The sequence below is a fragment of the Pelodiscus sinensis genome, chromosome 16 (genome assembly GCF_052426305.1).
Source record: "Pelodiscus sinensis isolate ZL-2025 chromosome 16, ASM5242630v1, whole genome shotgun sequence".
In the NCBI taxonomy this organism is placed as follows: domain Eukaryota; kingdom Metazoa; phylum Chordata; order Testudines; family Trionychidae; genus Pelodiscus; species Pelodiscus sinensis.
In genome coordinates, this window is record NC_143067.1 from 25016524 (window position 1) to 25033488 (window position 16965).

The following is a 16965-nucleotide window of genomic DNA, read 5'->3' on the forward strand; positions in this document are numbered from 1 at the left end:
AGAAATGCTGGGAAGGTGGGGGAGTAGGAGGTAAGCGTGGGGTCTTCAGTACATGAGACGTACAGGGGAAGGGAGCAAAGAGGGGGCATGCAGGCCGCACATGGGAACCCTGGTGCGCCACAGGCTGCCCACCAGTGCTGTAGGTAGTACCATCTGAGGCATTTCAACTTGTGTGCACCTCTGACTTGAAATTCACTTTCCTGTTGGATGGAATAGCAGTTGTAAATGTAGACCTAAAACTCTTTTTCCACACTGGACTTCTAGATGCTAGTGACAAGTTGTGTGTGGCTTTGTCATAATTTTAAAAGAGCCCATATATAAATGGGCCAAATGAAAGGTTTCTTTACATGGTGCATTAGTTCACGCTAGAGGGGTGCAAATTCTAATGTACACTAACTGGCTTGTGGGGGCCCTGCTAGTGCACACAGTGTAATACTATTTGAAATAGGACTAAATTAATATGCATTAAGAAATTTTTAGTGAGTGCCAGTGGGTCCACACAGGCCAGTTAGTGCACGACATGCTGTTGCATATTTAAATTTACTCTCTTCTTGTGTGCACTAAAGTATCATGTAGACTTGCCCTAAGAGATCCATCTAACATTTCACTTAATATTAAAAGGCTTCACAAATAAATTACTTAACATTTCTCCCCCACCCGGTCCTTAAAGCCCACAAAACCAGAATGTGTGAGTAATATTATGTGGGTGTTAGAAAAACATGACATTTGGTTCCCTACCCCACTCCTGAGAGACCCGGATTCTTCCATTGATTGCATACCCTATTTTACAATAATCCTGACAGACAACAGTGTGACAGATGACAATGAATGATACACATTGTTTTTATAATCTGAACATCTTAACCTCTCATGGGGAAAAGTACAATAAAAAAGATTGAAGAAATACAGCTGAGTGTTAAATTACGTTCAAATGACTTAAAAAGAGAAAAACAACTCTGTTTGTTTCTTAAGGCATGATGTTTCCAGTATTAATTTTATTTTTAAATCCAGAAAAAAGAAATTGTTTTTTTTTGCTTTTTTAATACAAGAAGTTTTGTACAGAAGTTTGACTCATATAAATTTATGACATTTTGCTTTCAATGTTATAGATGTCTAACTATGTAAAAAATTCACATAATTTAAGTTTAAAGACAACCTACTTGTGCTTTGCAATTGATTAAAAAATGTGTGCACACTACTGCAATGTCAATCAAATAACAGAGGTACAACATAAAAATATACAATGCATCTTAATGGAACCCAATGTTCACAGCATCTCCAGATAGGCCAAGAATTAATTATTTGGATTGAACAAGCCAGGGAGGAAATAGCATAGTTTCACACAACTGGTATGTTCAGTTCTAAAAGATTTAATTTTATAAAAGTTACAGGGTGAACAGGGGAGAAAGTCACATGACTGTAATCTCCTCATCCTTCTCTCAATAGCTGTTGGAATCATATTTGTCTGCATCAGAACCAAATTATCTAGCACCTCATCCTACATAATATGACTATTTCTTTGATACATGGCACACAAACGGCATAAAAAAGATTTACCATAAAAGTGAAGATATTTCAAGAAGTACAAATTTGATGGTACCAGCCATCTTTGGAAGTCACTACCATGAGGCAAAGAGAACATAAATCCAAGTCCCTTGCACATAAGACATGAAAATGAAGTGTCTTACATTCTTCCGACTAACTAGTGCAGACTATTGCACTCATTGCTCAAAGCCATCTCCATTTTCTAGACATTCCCCGGACTTGGAGAAGAGAGGCACAAATAGGATCTTTGATATGAAAAAAACAACAACAAAAGTTGATTACTTTAATCAACTGAGATTTTATTTGTTTTAAATTTGCTTAAATTGTCCCCAGTCTTTGGCTAGATTCAAATTGCCAGGGGGGGAAAAAACAGAATTAAAGTTAACAAAACTTGATTTTATAGAGTTCCAGGTGAACACAATTTAAGGCAAGAGTCAGGATTTTAAGTTACCAGTTTGCCACATGGTTCTGATTCATTGGTCTTCGTGTTTAAATGTACAAATACAGCATTCCATTGGATAGATACCTAACAAAAGGTCCTGCTCAAAAGTACAGGAACACATTTTGTCATGGATAGTCCAGTGGCTATATTTAGTAAGAGTTTCAAAGTCCACAGTAAGAAGCTCAGCTGATTAAAAAACCCTGTCTTCAAACTATTTGACTTTTGTAAGCTAAGTGACATAAGCACTACTATGTTTCTCCTTTGGAAGGAGAACTATAGCCCTAGAGTTATCATGGATGGTACACCATGTCCTGTGAGCAGGAAGTGGCATCCATACCACTAGGGAATATTTGTTGAAAATGATGAAATGTCAAAGGAGAAGAGCCATATGCAGAAAGAAGCAACTAAAAATGCTTTATGAAAATGAAACGGTTTTAAACAGATGGATTTGTATGGACTGAATGTTGTAATTGCAAATGCAACAGTACGATATCATCTATTCTGGGACAAAAGAGAAGCAACGTTATTGAAGAGATTGTTTGTTTTAACTCATTGGACTTCCGAGGACATGAAGTTTTATGGGGTACTGATTTGGCCCGAAATGGATTTCTTCCTTTTTTAAAACGTTTGCCAAGTGCATGGAATTCACTCTGTTTCTGAAAGCAAGTTCTTTAGACCTCCCTTTTAAGAACACACTATCGGGTAGGGGGAGGATGGGGACCTTGGGCAGAAAGGGATGGACTGGGGAGCCCATTCAGTAGCACCTTCCTGACCATGTCCCCTCTTCCTCTCCCCCTAACCCTGAACCATCAGGAGTGCACCATGTGGGGCTCCAGGTGCTACTGCTGTCGCAATATTGGTGGTGGCAAGCCCCAGGCCCTGGGGCAGTGGTTTTCCTTGCCACTGGCGACGAGCTTGCACACAATCTATTCCAAAAGAATGTCTGATGTCCAACATTCACAAGCAGGCCTGCAGTCAGTGTCAGTGGAAAACAAAGGAAACTTTTTTCGTGAATGGAAATTATTTCCATTTTAAACACTTGACATGCATCTATAAAGTGAAGAGGACATTTGAAAAAGAGTTATGTTCTTTATAAAAGATTAAAAATGTAAACATCTTCTCTGCATAAGATGTAGGGTCTTTAACTATATATTTACAATGATGTATGAAAGATTCTGCACAATATAAATCAAGATTCATAAATGTAACTTTAGGATTTGCATCAATGAATAGAATGATGGACACATTTATAACACTCATTTAATTTGACAACAAGCAGGCATACTAGACTTTAGTAAGGCATTTGATATGGTCTCGCATGACCTTCTTATCAATTAATTAGGGAAATGCAGCCTACATGGGGCTACTATAAGGTGGGTGCATAACTGGCTGGGTAGTGTTTCTCAGCGAATGGTTATTAACGGTTCACAATCATGCTAGAAGGGCATAACAAGTGGGGTTCTACAGGGCCTATTTTGGGACTGGTTCTGTTCAATATCTTCATCAATGATTTAGATGATGGCATAGAGAGTATGCTTATTAAGTTTGCAGATGATACCAAACTGGGAGGGGTTGCAACTGCTTTGGAGGACAGGGTCATAATTCAAAATGATCTGAACAAACTAGAGATAAATAGTCTGAGGTAAATAGGATGAAGTTTAATAAGGACAAAAGCAAAGTACTCCACTTAGGAAGGAACAATTAATTTCACACATACAGAATCGGAAGTGACTGTCTAGGAAGGAGAACTGCTGAAAGGGATTTAGAGGGTCATAGTGGACCACAAGCTAAATATGAGTCAACAGTGTGACACTTGCAAAAAAAAAAAAAAAAGCACATATGATTCTGGGATGCATTAACAGGAGTGTTGTGAGCAGGACACGAGAAGTCATTCTTCCGCTCTACTCTGCACTGATTAGGCCTTAATTGGTCTGTGTGTCAGGTTCCAGGCACGTTTCAAGAAAGATGCGGAGAAATTGGAGAAGGTTCAGAGAAGAGCAACAAAAATGATTAAAGGTCTATAAACATGACCTATGAGGGAATACTGAAAGATCTGGGGACTTGTTTAGTTTAGAAAAGAGAAGACTCAGAGGGAACATGATAGCAGTTGTCAAGTATCTAAAAGGGTGTTACAAGGAGAAGGGAGAAAAATTGTTCTCCCTGATCTCCAATGTTAGGTCAAGAAGCAATGGACTTAAATTGCAGCAAGGGAGGTTTAGGTTGGACATTAGGAAAAACTTCCTGTCAGAGTGGTTAAACACCGGACTAATTTTACCCAGAGGGGTTGTGGAATCTCCATTACTGGCGATATTTAAGAGCAGGTTAGACAGACACCTATCAGGGATGATCTAGACAGTGCTTGGTCCTGCCGTGAGGGCAGGGGACTGGACTCTATGACCTCCGAGGTCCCATCCAATTCTATGTTTCTATGCAGCTAAAAGGCTTTCAAAATTCCATTGTTAAAAAGCAACCCACCGTTGCATCAAACAAATGCATTTTTATTAACAATGCATATATATGCAGAAGCATATCAGATATTAGTGATATTATATCATTAATAGGTCATTAATTTAATTGAACATTATGATGTAAACTGACTTGTTTTGTCACATCAGTATTTGCTTTTTCTCCCATACTAAATCAACGGATGCAACTTTGAGAAAGGCAAAGGGAGGTGGTTTATTTTTACACAGTACCTTTAGCCACCCAATCACTATGAAAAAAAATTACACAGCACTCTAATATCACTTAGTTTTCCAAATATTTCCCAGATGCAGAAAAGTAGAGATTTCTGGTTTTAAGTAGGAAGTTGAATTGTTTTTGTAATTTTACTGTCTCAAATAGGGTTTTCTGTAGATGACATTAACAAAATATAATGGACAAAGATCTAACATAGTAGAAACATAATTCAAAGTTACATACAACAAGAAAGTGTGACCACTTGTTCCTTTTGTAAAAGAAAATACTTTGTACGCTGGGCCGAATTAAGATCTTCACAGGGGCCTAGGCACTCTCATAATTGTAGGCCTTTAAATTAGATTATCTATACACAATATAAGGGAGTAATGCCCTATTGAGTATATGCCTCATATTGCCCACTTTAATTTTTGCTCTTGAAAGTGACGTACCATGTAAGCAATTCATGGTACTTCATTCTAAAATAAGAAGGCGTGATCAAAGATCAAGAAAGGCACGTTTACATGCAAGGTGAACAAAGCCATCGGGAGAGCAAGTGGGGACAGGCGATCACTTAATCATAACAAGAATGGAGACTGCAACAGGAAGCCTTCCCCCCCCTTGAGACAGGGTAGGTGAATGTTGGGAAAACAGCAGAGCATCTATCCCCCAGCAACAGAGATGCTTTGTTTGGGTTCACTTCTCAAAGAATGCATTTCAAAGGATTACTGGAGTATAAAAAGAAAGGGGAGAGAACCCAAAATCTTTCTCTCTCTTAAGGACCAATAAAACCAGCACTTTGATTCTGTAAGAGCGGATCCTGGCTGGAACAGTAAGTCACATTGGAGAAGTTGCTGTAAATAGTAAAACCATCTTGAACAAGAGCTTTAGCTGATTAATGTAAATTTTCATCTTAGAAGCATTGTTTTACTTTTGTTGACCATTTGTATCTCCATTTGTATCTCCATTCTTTTTATTTGATATCATTTACACCTATGACCTTTTGTTAAAAAAACAAACAAACAAAAAAACCCACTGTTTTACTTTTACCATAGGCCAACTCAGCACTTTGACTAAAGTGGAACATTTGCCAACCCCAGTTATGTAAATCAGCTGCAGTGTATTGTCTCTTTAAAAGAACACCTAACTTCTGCAAGTGTTCAAAAAAGAAGGCTGGACGCTACAGGGCAGACTGTTTTGAAGAAATCTGGCACTGGAAGGATGTTGGGGTCACCCTGAAAAAAGTAACTAGGCAGAAGAAGACAGGGCATATGACCTGGATGCTTGCTGCCAGATCTTGGTGTCAGGGCTATGAGCCACAGCAGCAGAGCATTTGAGAGACCCAGAGCTTCAGGGCAGGCAGTTACAACACCTCTTTTGGGGCTAGCTTGAACCCCAAAGCATCACAGTGGGTAACCCAAAGCATTGCACATACTGTGAGGGTGCTTTGACTCATCAGGTATAACTTTGCACTTCTTTGTATGCTGTTTGTTGACTAAAGATAGAACATTTTAAGTTTGATTTAGCAGTTTTCTTATTTTCGAGTTAATTATGAATTCTTTTAGGCTCTTACCTTTTTGTAGGCCCTAGGCATTGTGCCTAATGGATAATCTAACCCTGACTTTGTAACAGTTAGTAATACACATCCAATATTTCTCATTTCTGGTAATTTTCCCCAGACTATAGTAGTGTTGCGGATTCTCTGCCATTAAAGCTGTTTTTAGAGTGTAGACTTTAGCCAGTCCCTTACTTCTGGGTCAGGTATCAGGGACACCTTTACAATAACAAGCATAAAAGTCTTCGCAGCTCTGCGTTAAAGAGACATGTCACTGACATAAGAAAGTAAAAATATATTCTACTAACATCACTTCTTGGCCATAGCTAATTAAGAGTGACACACACAAGGTCTATGGAGCTAATGAAAAGTTTACCCTATTACGCCTCACTTGATTATGTGACCTTTTGTGTATACATTATCAAAATACTCCCAAATAGTACACTCCTGTCTGAAGATACTGCATAGTGATGCGGTGGCCAATCTATAAGACAATGAACGCTACATTGGAAACTTGTCCGTAGCACAAAGGCCATACTGAATCTGAGTACACATTTTCAAATAAAAAAGCATAGAACAGCATGGGCTCATGCTTCTTTCCTTCAGAGATGAACAAAAATTGCTTAGAGTTTGTGGCCATCAGTAACTCAGCCCTGCGTCTTACTGGACTTTTTTACTGCAATTGCGAGGGGAGGATAGCATGGCCATGAAGCTGCATTCTCTAGTCAGACTTTGCAAATCCAAATCAACCCACAAAGTTCTGCTTTTCCTTCTTCTTGCCCCAGAAAGGTATCTTATGCCTTTATCCTAATGCTACACATTAGCCCTGACTTTGCTTTGGGATGCAAGCACAGAATTCCCATTGAGTCCTGTGGAAATGGTGTAAGTTTGTTTGCGGTAGATCGTTGTCCTGTTCATTTCTGTTTTTATAGCTGGGGATCTTGAAAGAAAACAAAACATGGTCGTTTATAGATAAATGGGAAAAGAGTGTTCATTGAATGCATATAGCCACTTACCATACATTCATCAGCATGAACACAGACATGCGTATTTTCAGAAATGACCTCCTTGTTAGAAGCATTATTCTTCATTAATATGGATCTTATGATTTTTTTTGTTTCCAATTATATATTCTATATTCAAAAAATAAAGTTATCAGTTTATCAAGATGGGGATCACTTTCACCTTTAAAAAAATTGATTGCTTAATTTTGAGATTTGTGCTTACAGGAAGGGAGAGAGGAAGGCAAGTATGTTTTCTATTCAACGGCCCCATGGGTGATCAAATCCAGCAATGCTCACCCCTATGTGCATGATGGGTCAATTCAAAATCCTTTAGATAGCCTTCTCTCTCCATCAAAATGCTTGACATAAACCTGTTACATGTTACAGTATAGCATACTACAGGTGATGCTTTTTCAAAGTAGGTCTGAAAATTCATTTCAGTTATTTGTCAGAAACCTATAATATAAAAAATATTTAATAAAACACCTCAAATGAGCTCTGGAAAGGTATTCTATAAAAGGATATTGAGAGATACAAACTCATGTATCGTACTTTGTTTCTTTGTTTACAGCTTTGTTTCTTTACAGCTGTAACTCCCCGCTCCTCCCACAAACACTTTTCCAGAATTGATTCTAGAGCAACCCCATCATAAACACAGTTTAAAACAAAAATGTATAAGTTTAACATGACATGCTGCTCCAGGTATGAAATGACTATGTGTTGCTTAGATAAAGTATAACATTTATTTTATAAAACAAAACAATCTAGTCTTACCAGGCACCATTTGAACAGTGAAAATCCATGAGATGTTTAAGGTGGTAGTGCAGAAATCCAGTATTATTTTCCCCTTGAAGATGCAAAAGAATCACTGCACATTAGCTGGATTTTGTCTTTAAAATTCTGATTTTTGCAAATGTAACACCCTTTATGAAAAAATCCAAAGGCTCTATGCAAGTCAGGGATTAAGCAAAAATTTTGCCCTTTTTAACAGAACAATGTAGAAGTCCATTTGATGCTTGCAAAAATGAGGAACTAAATAATATGGCTTCCACCATATATACAAACCTGTTATTGCACTTATTATTTTACTAGGTGTCAGCCTACCTTGAGTAGATCTGACAGCGAGTTGTGCCAAGGAGCACTGTAGTTTTGTGGCATGCAACATGGGGACAATGATAAAAGTAAAGCTCCTGCATGATTTGGTATCAAATATGAACTTCCAAAAATGAAAGAGTAGTGTACTAAACCAAGTGTGCCACCTAGCCAGCAAACAGATTAAAAAGGTTAGAGTGATATGGAAAGCCTCGTGAGCTGGGAATTTCAAATGAACTGTGCTAGTTCCAATTTTATACTGATATTCATAAAGTAAACAACCCTCCCCACTAAGTTGTACAGAATTAAAGTAGCTCTCTTCACTCAAGTTTGAAAGTGTCCCTGCTACAATAGTGACTCCACTATCAGTGGAATAAAAGTCATTCTGGGCAATTTTAGATTTAGATATGGTAGAAAGCAATACAATGAGCCATGTCTGAATAGGCAAAACCAGGGGTTTGGTAGGAAATGCATAATTTGAGTGCATGAGGACTGAAAAACTAAAATCAAATGTGTTTATAATAGGAATGAGGGACATAGCTTCGGAGATGGATATACCCTATACCCCGGACTCCAAGAGATCCTGAGCAGCCAAAGGAACTAGATCAGTTTCTTTTAACATGGCCGTAACTCCTCAATTATACTACTTTTTTCAACATTACCCCATTAATTCTTTTGTTAGGTGAAAAACTACCAAAAGACACTGCAACAGAAGTGGCTGTTTCCAGAAAAAAGGACCCTTTTATATTCTGAAGGGAAAGTGTCAGATATTAAACCTGATGACTATATCCTAAGCTCCAGATGCATTACAGTGAATGTGTTGAAAGCGACCAAGTCCTCCAACACAGATTCATGAAATGTCCCTATGAATGGAAACAGAGGTCCTGAACAACTGAACGTAGTGTGATTTATAGTCTACTTTCTATGATTTTCCATCGCGTGCACCCTTGGAGAATTCAGCAAGGGGAAAATTGCATTCAATCATACTTGGGTGTAACTGAGTATGTGGAAATATTGTAGGCTGGTATAGCAAGGTCAACTGATAAATGTTGTGCGTTTGTTTTTTATTCCTGTATCAGTGTCCCTCTTGTAATTAGCTAGACTTTTGTTAATAGTCTGTTTTACAGGTCAAGATGGGTACAGTATTTTAGTAGGCACATACTCAGGTGCCAATGACAGAGAAAACGGCAGCAAAAGTCAACATTGTAGCAAGTAACTTTACAGTACAGTACATAAATGATTTTTTAAAATGTGTACAGATTTCCTAAATTATTGCCTAATGCTCCCAAAGGCAGTATTTACCAAACACTGAAGCCTCAAAATGGTACAAGCCCATTTATCACCATCTTGGAATGTGTTAAAACAGGTTGGTCTGAACACTGAGCCACATTTGGGATGGAACACAGCATTGATAGAACACTACAAAATCTGATCTTCAGTCCATCTCTCTGGATGAATTCAGTCCATCTCTCTCTGGATAAGATTCACTATACCACAGGAGTAATCTGATACAGCACATGAATTAAACCAAAACAATCATCATAGGTACCTAGCAAGGTGGATCTACCAGAGCAGCTACATGTCTTGAACTGTAAGTGGTGCCGATTTCATGAAGTACTATAATTTGGTTTATTTTTTTTCTCTTTTTTTTTTAAAGTGCTTTCTTCATGGATCAATACTCCACCTACAGTTCTAAGCATCATAACAGGATGTCATTGTTTAAATGACAGACTTCTGCCTTACACACAACTTTCATTGACTTTGCCATGTGTTTCTTTTTGTGATATTAAGAAACATCAGATTGGGCAAATCCCAAGGGTCATCTTACATTTGTGTTTTGTTTCTGCAGATCTCCATCACAGATGGAATTTTTGCTAGTCATTTCTTGGAGCCAATCAATTATCAGAAAAAATAAGAGCAGTGAAAATAATCCGATGTGATAGAGGAGGAGGAATGGAGAATCCATAAGCAAGCAGAATCAGTTTTCCACTGGAGTTGGATTTGCTAAGGGCTGGCTCACAATGACTTGCACTACATAATCCTTCGGGATTTTCAGCTCCTCCAGTTTCATTTTGTCTGCGAGTGGCCTGCCCGAGAAGAACCAGCGCTGGCTGCTGGGCTCGACTCCTTCCACTGTATACAATCGCCTCTTCATGTGATATACTGTGTCCATACTGCGGACCATAAGTTTGAGGTCTTTGCCAGTTGAGAGGCGCAAGCGAAGCTGGCATTCATGCCCAGAATTGGGTGGTGGATCAGGAATATCTAGAGTCTCCAGGTCTCCCTTTTCCTCTATCATATTGATAGGTGGGGCCAGGCAGTAAACTGGAAGCTGGTACCTGTTGCCCAGTTCATCATAGCACTCTGTAAGAGCACCTTTGGGAGACAGGAAAAAATAGTATAAATAAATGCATTTTACACTGAAATCAAACTAGTGGCAACGTCTTTAAATATTTATTCCTGTTAGAAAAATGGCAGACAGCATTATATGCATGTGATTAAAATGACAAAATTTTGAGTAGAGGTTTACTTTACTATAAGCCTGAAAGTTAAAATCCTTTTTCTCCCAAGTCACTGGGTGGTGTCCACTACAATAAGAACAGAAAATACATTCAACAGACAACTCAAATTATAACTACATTTACAAAGCTATTAATAAGAATCACAGTGTGTACACTGTAAGACACACTTCTCACCAGGAGACTTTCAAGAATTACACTAGGAAACTGGCAGAGCTATATTCTTAGCAATAAAGTTTTCAATTCAAGTAAAAGAAAGCCAGAATTCAAGCCTGACTATCTATGCCACATACCACATTTATGCAGTTAAGTAGGAAAATGAGATGCAGTAGAAATCAACCTTTGATTTCCTAAACTGGAGCAGAAATCCTCTGTCAGTGAAGTTAAAAACCATACATTTGCATACCTTGGAAATGCGGCTACATCCTCTTGCATTTACCTTTTTGTAATGAATTTTCTCATTCTTGCCCCTAGATGGGGCAAATACACTTGAAAGATTATCCATCTTTTTGTAGTTACAAATGTTTGAAGATGAGCCAAATCCCTGCACTTCAGAATATGTTAAAAACTCTTTGACTCTGCAGTTCTGCACACAACACCCCAAATGTTCCCCATTAGAAATTAAGGCCTTTTCTAGTTGGAGGCTTATTTCATGCTGACAGTGAGTTCTCTCAGACACTGCTGTTTTGTTGATCAGCAAAAATTACTACAACATGAAATTAAAACTTGGGGACATATTGCATAGTTCTTTCATTCTAACAGTCACATCTGATGCTGAGGATTACTTTCTTTGAAACCGAAACCTACATATTCTTTTTAAAGATTCTGTTTTGTTAAAGACATTTTTAGCTCATTCCTCACCAACATAAATGAAACACACAAGGAACATTGATTAAACTACAAAAGTCCCAAAAGCTGTCATATTTGAGGACTTTCATCTCTATTTGTGAAACAAGTACCACTCATACTGTGGGTTTCATAACACATCCAGAGGAATATGGCTTTCCAACAGCAGAGTAAGTTTTTAAAAAGCAAACAAAACATGAAAGAATGTTCTGAGTAGACAAACTTCTATGAGAAATGGTGCACTTCTAGGAATCAAGAGAAATTGTACTAAACTCAAATATTACTCAAGTATGTCCCCACAATGTTTAAAAGTCCTGTTCCACTACATGATGGAAGATAAAAGGCTCTACTACCCATTCTAATGTTGTGCATCCTATACTAAACCAAGCAGGACTAACTGGCACTTAATCTGTAGCTCTCTGGATGCTTTATATAAAAGTATGACAGGAGAAACAACTTCATTCTCACAGCTCAAATATTTTTGCCTTTTTTTAAACAGTACACATTTATTTTTATTACCTAATTAGTATAGCAAATATCCAACAATGATAGATTATTTCTTCCTGTGAACAGTACATTTGAGTGATTTGCTACACACAACCAAATAGATCTAGCATTTGTTGATTCCAATGAAGCTAAACTATACACTATTTATAAAAATGCATATTTTCCCTAAAAGAAAGCTCCTTAGGCTGTGGCAGCGCAGGGCTCTCAAGGGGTTAACACGAAATACAATAACAACATATCACTAGGATATGTTTGCCAAGGGATTTCTTCATGATCCATATTCCTTGCTCATCTGATCCAACACCAGTGCCAAATTATATGCAATAAACAGGAGACTGCTTAATCATAATCAAGTAAACAATGTAAAAACTAACTACAGCTAACTTGAATCAGGCTTTTTTGGAATATGCACAAAACTATTTGAATGGGTTAACTAAAGTTGCCATCTTGCCACTGAAAAAATGCAGAGTCTCATGACAGGACTTGGAAAAGCTTAAGATAAACTAGAAGTATGAAATAATTTATTTGGAGCCCTGTCTCGAAAACTTGAAATCCTTCACTAGAAGTGGAGAAGCTCTTCCACTGACAATGATATATACACTAATGCTTAAATCAATAACAAAATACAGGACTATGTAGCACTTTAAAGACTAACAAGATGGTTTATTAGATGATGAGCTTTCGTGGGCCAGACCCACTTCCTCAGATCAAATAGTGGAAGAAAATAGTCACAACCATATATACCAAAGGATACAATTAAAAAAATGAACACATATGAAAAGGACAATGTAACTCATGTCACTCAAGGGTTTATTCACACTCCTGAGTGACATATCCTATGCTGACAAAGGTTGTAGCATAGACATTGCCTGGGATTTAACTAGAAACAAATCAAAATGAAAGTAGAACAGATGAAGTATCCTCTGACAAAGTTGATTGTAATTGGATGGAAGCTCATGTCACACAATACACTTAACAGTGTTATGCAGAGTTTCTCAAACTGTGGGTCGCGACCCCCAGAGGGGTCGCAAGCAACTTAGAGGGGGGTCGCAGCTGGATTAGGTTTTTCATTTGCAAACCCTTTCCCCCGGGGCTGCAAAGAGCGGCAGGGCGGCGGAAGGCAGCTGCCGGCAAGCCGTGCAGCATGGCCAGGGCCATGGGACTCCAGTAGCGCGGCTCAGCTGCAGGAGGCGGCAAGGCGGCGGGAGAGTGAGGCCGGTGCAGGAGCGGACGTGCGAGGGGCCGGCCAGGGCACGGTTGCCAGGCGACAGAATGCTTCCCCAGCTGGGAGAGGGCGGGGTCCCTCAGGCAGCGGACTGGGGGATTGGGTCGGGGATGCCTGGAGGTAAATAAGGGCACGAGGGTCAGAGGAGAGGAGAAAGAAAGAACAAACACCAAAGGGACAAGGAGCGGAAAAGAGGCACGGAGGAGAAAGAGATGAGGGGAAGGAGCCAGCGGGGGGGAAGGGCGTTGAGGTCCGCAAACGCCTTGAAGGAACCCTAGCAGGCAGGGGGTCTGGTGAGAAGGGGGGAGGAAGCGACCCAGAGCAGTGAGGGGTGTGTGTGTCACACAAATTTATTTAGCATTTTAAGGGGTCGTGGTATCAGAAAGTTTGAGAACCCCTGGTGTTATGTGTTTAACATGATTGTTCATTTGCTAAGTGCCAAAAATACTTGGCATTATGTAGAATGGAAGACTGTTTGGGTCCCTGTTCCAAGGAACTTTCAGTCTGTTCATGTAAAAAAACCAGAGTTATTCAACTAAAATCCACAATATCAGTGTGGTTCTAATCCCACTCAAGCATCTAATGTACGTAGAGATTTATGAAACGACTAGGCTTTGGACAAAGAAAACTAGTTTCTCTAGCTAAGATGGTAAATGTTCATATACTTGTTAAATGCTCGTATTAGGGATGTAAACATATACTTATCGGTAGTTGTGTAGTTACTTGACTAGTTGCTTCCCCCCTACCCCCGTTGCTGCCTCTATCAAAGAGAGGCAGCAAGGATTGGGGGGAGCAGGAGCCAGTGCTGGGGGGAGCTGGCTCTTGTACATTTCAAAGGCAGAAGCGCAGTGGGATAGCAAGTGCCTCGCCTTATAGACTAATTGAGTAGTCGATGGAAATTCCATTTAATTTCAAAGGGAGGGGCACAGCAGTTGGGACTGCTTCATCCCTGCTGCATCTCTTCCCTTGAAATGTACAAGAGCTGCAGGCAGCTCTTATACACTTCAAAGGCAGAGGTGCAGCAGGATAGTGAGCGCCCCCCTTACTGACTAATCGAAATTTAACATCCCTAGCTTATGTACTTAGATCTAAGAGTATCTATGGCAATTTCCCCTCTCTTGATGTTCAGATATCCACATAAAATGCTGCAAATGAGACATCAACCCTGATTTGATTAGTTTCATTAACACTGGTCCTACACTTGACAAGTAACTTCTTTTGTTGTTCTCATATATATATATATATACACAACCCTGCCTCTAATTTTCACTCCAACTTATCTGATGAAAACTTATGCCCTATTAAATCTGTTATTCTCTAAGGGTATGTCTACACTACCCTCCTAGTTCGAACTAGGAGGGTAATGTAGGCATACCGCACTTGCAAATGAAGCCCGGGATTTGAATTTCCCAGGCTTCATTTGCATAAGCGGGGAGCCGCCATTTTTAAAACCCAGCTGGTTCGAACCCCGTGCAGCGCGGCTACACGGGGCTCGAACTAGGTAGTTCGGACTAGGCTCGAGGTGTACCGGTAGTTCGGAATAGGAAGCCTAGTCCGAACTACCTAGTTCGAGCCCCGTGTAGCCGCGCTGCACGGGGTTCGAACCAGCTGGGTTTTAAAAATGGCGGCTCCCCGCTTATGCAAATGAAGCCCGGGAAATTCAAATCCCGGGCTTCATTTGCAAGTGCGGTATGCCTACATTACCCCGCTAGTTTGAACTAGGAGGGTAGTGTAGACATACCCTAAGATCCCACAGGACTCTTTGTTTATAAAATACTGTATTTCAGGAGGGGGAGATTAAGGGTGTAATAAGAGTATTTAAAAAAGATCTGTAGCATCTGTCGGTGAACCAGTATTTCAGAAGTAAGAGAAGCTCTCTCAGTGTATGTCTACACTAGCCCCCTAGTTTGAACTAGGGAGGCTAATGTAGGCGCTCGAAGATGCAAATCAAGCCCTGGATTTAAATATCCCTCGCTTGATTTGCATCTTCCCAGCCGATCGCCATTTTTTGAAATTTACAAGTCCGGACTAACTGCCCACGTCTACACGAGGCAGGGACCCGGTAGTTCGAATTAAAGCCCCTAGTTCGAACTACCTGTTAAACCTTCTTGTAGGAGGAACAACAGGTAGTCTGAACTAGGGCTTTAATTCGAACTACCGGGTCCCTGCTGTTTGTAGATGTGGGCAGTTAGTCTGGATTTTTAAATTTCAAAAATGGTGACCGGCTGGGAAGATGAAAATCAAGCGCGGGATGTTTAAATCCCGGGTTTGATTTGCAACTTTGAACGCCTACATTAGCCTCCCTAGTTAGAACTAGGGGGCTAGTGTAGACATACACTCAGCAAGGTAAGTGTCCTGTTGTAGCCAGACAGCCCCCCCTTCTCATCAATCTTGCTTGCCCTCTGAGATGTCTGTATACAGGGCAGAGAAGGAACAATAAGGAAAATCAGCATAGCCATTAAGCTTTGATCTGCTTTGATGTGAGATCAGGATATGCGAGTTTTCTCTGACTCTGAGTAAGCTGAAAACGTGGATATGAGGAGAGAACGATTAAGGCAATAAAGCTGAGCTCGAGGCTGCAAAAAGTGCCCGGCTGGCACCCATGTTGATACGAACACACACAGCCGTCCCTGGGAGAGGAATCCCCCACTGAGAAAAGAATGCCCAGTACTTCCAATTTAATCCTCTCAACTCTCTCTTACAAGTGTAAATTAAGTTCACAATTCCCTTGTAAGAACTGGTGTCACAAAAGACAGACCAGCACCATATGGAATCACAGATAAGGAAGAGAAATACGTGACCCCACGGGTATAAAGATGGGTACAGCAGCACACTCACTTTGAGTGTCATTCTACCCTCTACCTGCTGGTTGGGTTAGGTGTTTTGACCTCCTGAGGTTCCATGGGGACACCCACCTCGTATTTTCATCTTTCCTAGGAATTGAGGGACTGGCCCTGGCCTGACACGCTGGAGTCGAGAGGCACAGAAGGGGGTAAAAATTGTACCTGGATGTGGTCCTCTGTCTTAAGTGTACACAGACTTAGAGCTTTTTAAAGATTAAGCTGTTACTTGGTACTATTATTTCTGTTTTCCTATCTTTATCTTCTTTGTAACCATTTTTAAGATCTATATTTTGCTAGCAGTTAAGAAATAGAGCAATAGCCATTGCAACCATATGATTTATAAGCTTCCTCAATAAACCTGTAACTGTTTAAGCTGTAACCTGACTCCTTCAGTTGCTATAACAGAACCAGGCACAATTTAAAAGAACTTCAGCTGGTCTTAAGGGACAGATATAGGGAGAGCTTGGGCGTTTGGATTTGTGTCACTCCCAGGTGGCAGATTCACTGGGGCACCTTTCAGTCTTTCCCTAAGGCTGCCCGCTGCGAAGAAATTACGAATTCTAGCAGCTGAAATCTAAGGTGTTATAAGCTCTCCCTGTAAACTTATTGGGCGCCCGTCAGCCTCCTCCAGGTTGCCAACTGCAAGGGACCCCGGCACCAGCAGTTGACGTCTCGGGTGTATAGCACATACACACTGCCCTGACCGTCGGC

At 40.0% G+C, this 16965-nt stretch overlaps 1 protein-coding gene across 3 annotated transcripts in view; it reads right to left on the minus strand.

Annotated features, from left to right (window-relative positions):
* Positions 1 to 975: 975 nt before the first annotated feature.
* UBTD2 (ubiquitin domain containing 2) overlaps positions 976 to 16965 on the minus strand; it is a 144220-nt gene continuing 128230 nt past the window's right edge. For all 3 annotated transcript variants that reach the window (XM_075900251.2, XM_075900250.2, XM_075900252.2), the window contains one exon: positions 976 to 10690. In XM_075900251.2, coding sequence (XP_075756366.1) covers positions 10293 to 10690 — 398 coding nt within the window. In that variant the 3' untranslated portion in view covers positions 976 to 10292. The remainder of the gene's footprint in view (positions 10691 to 16965) is intronic.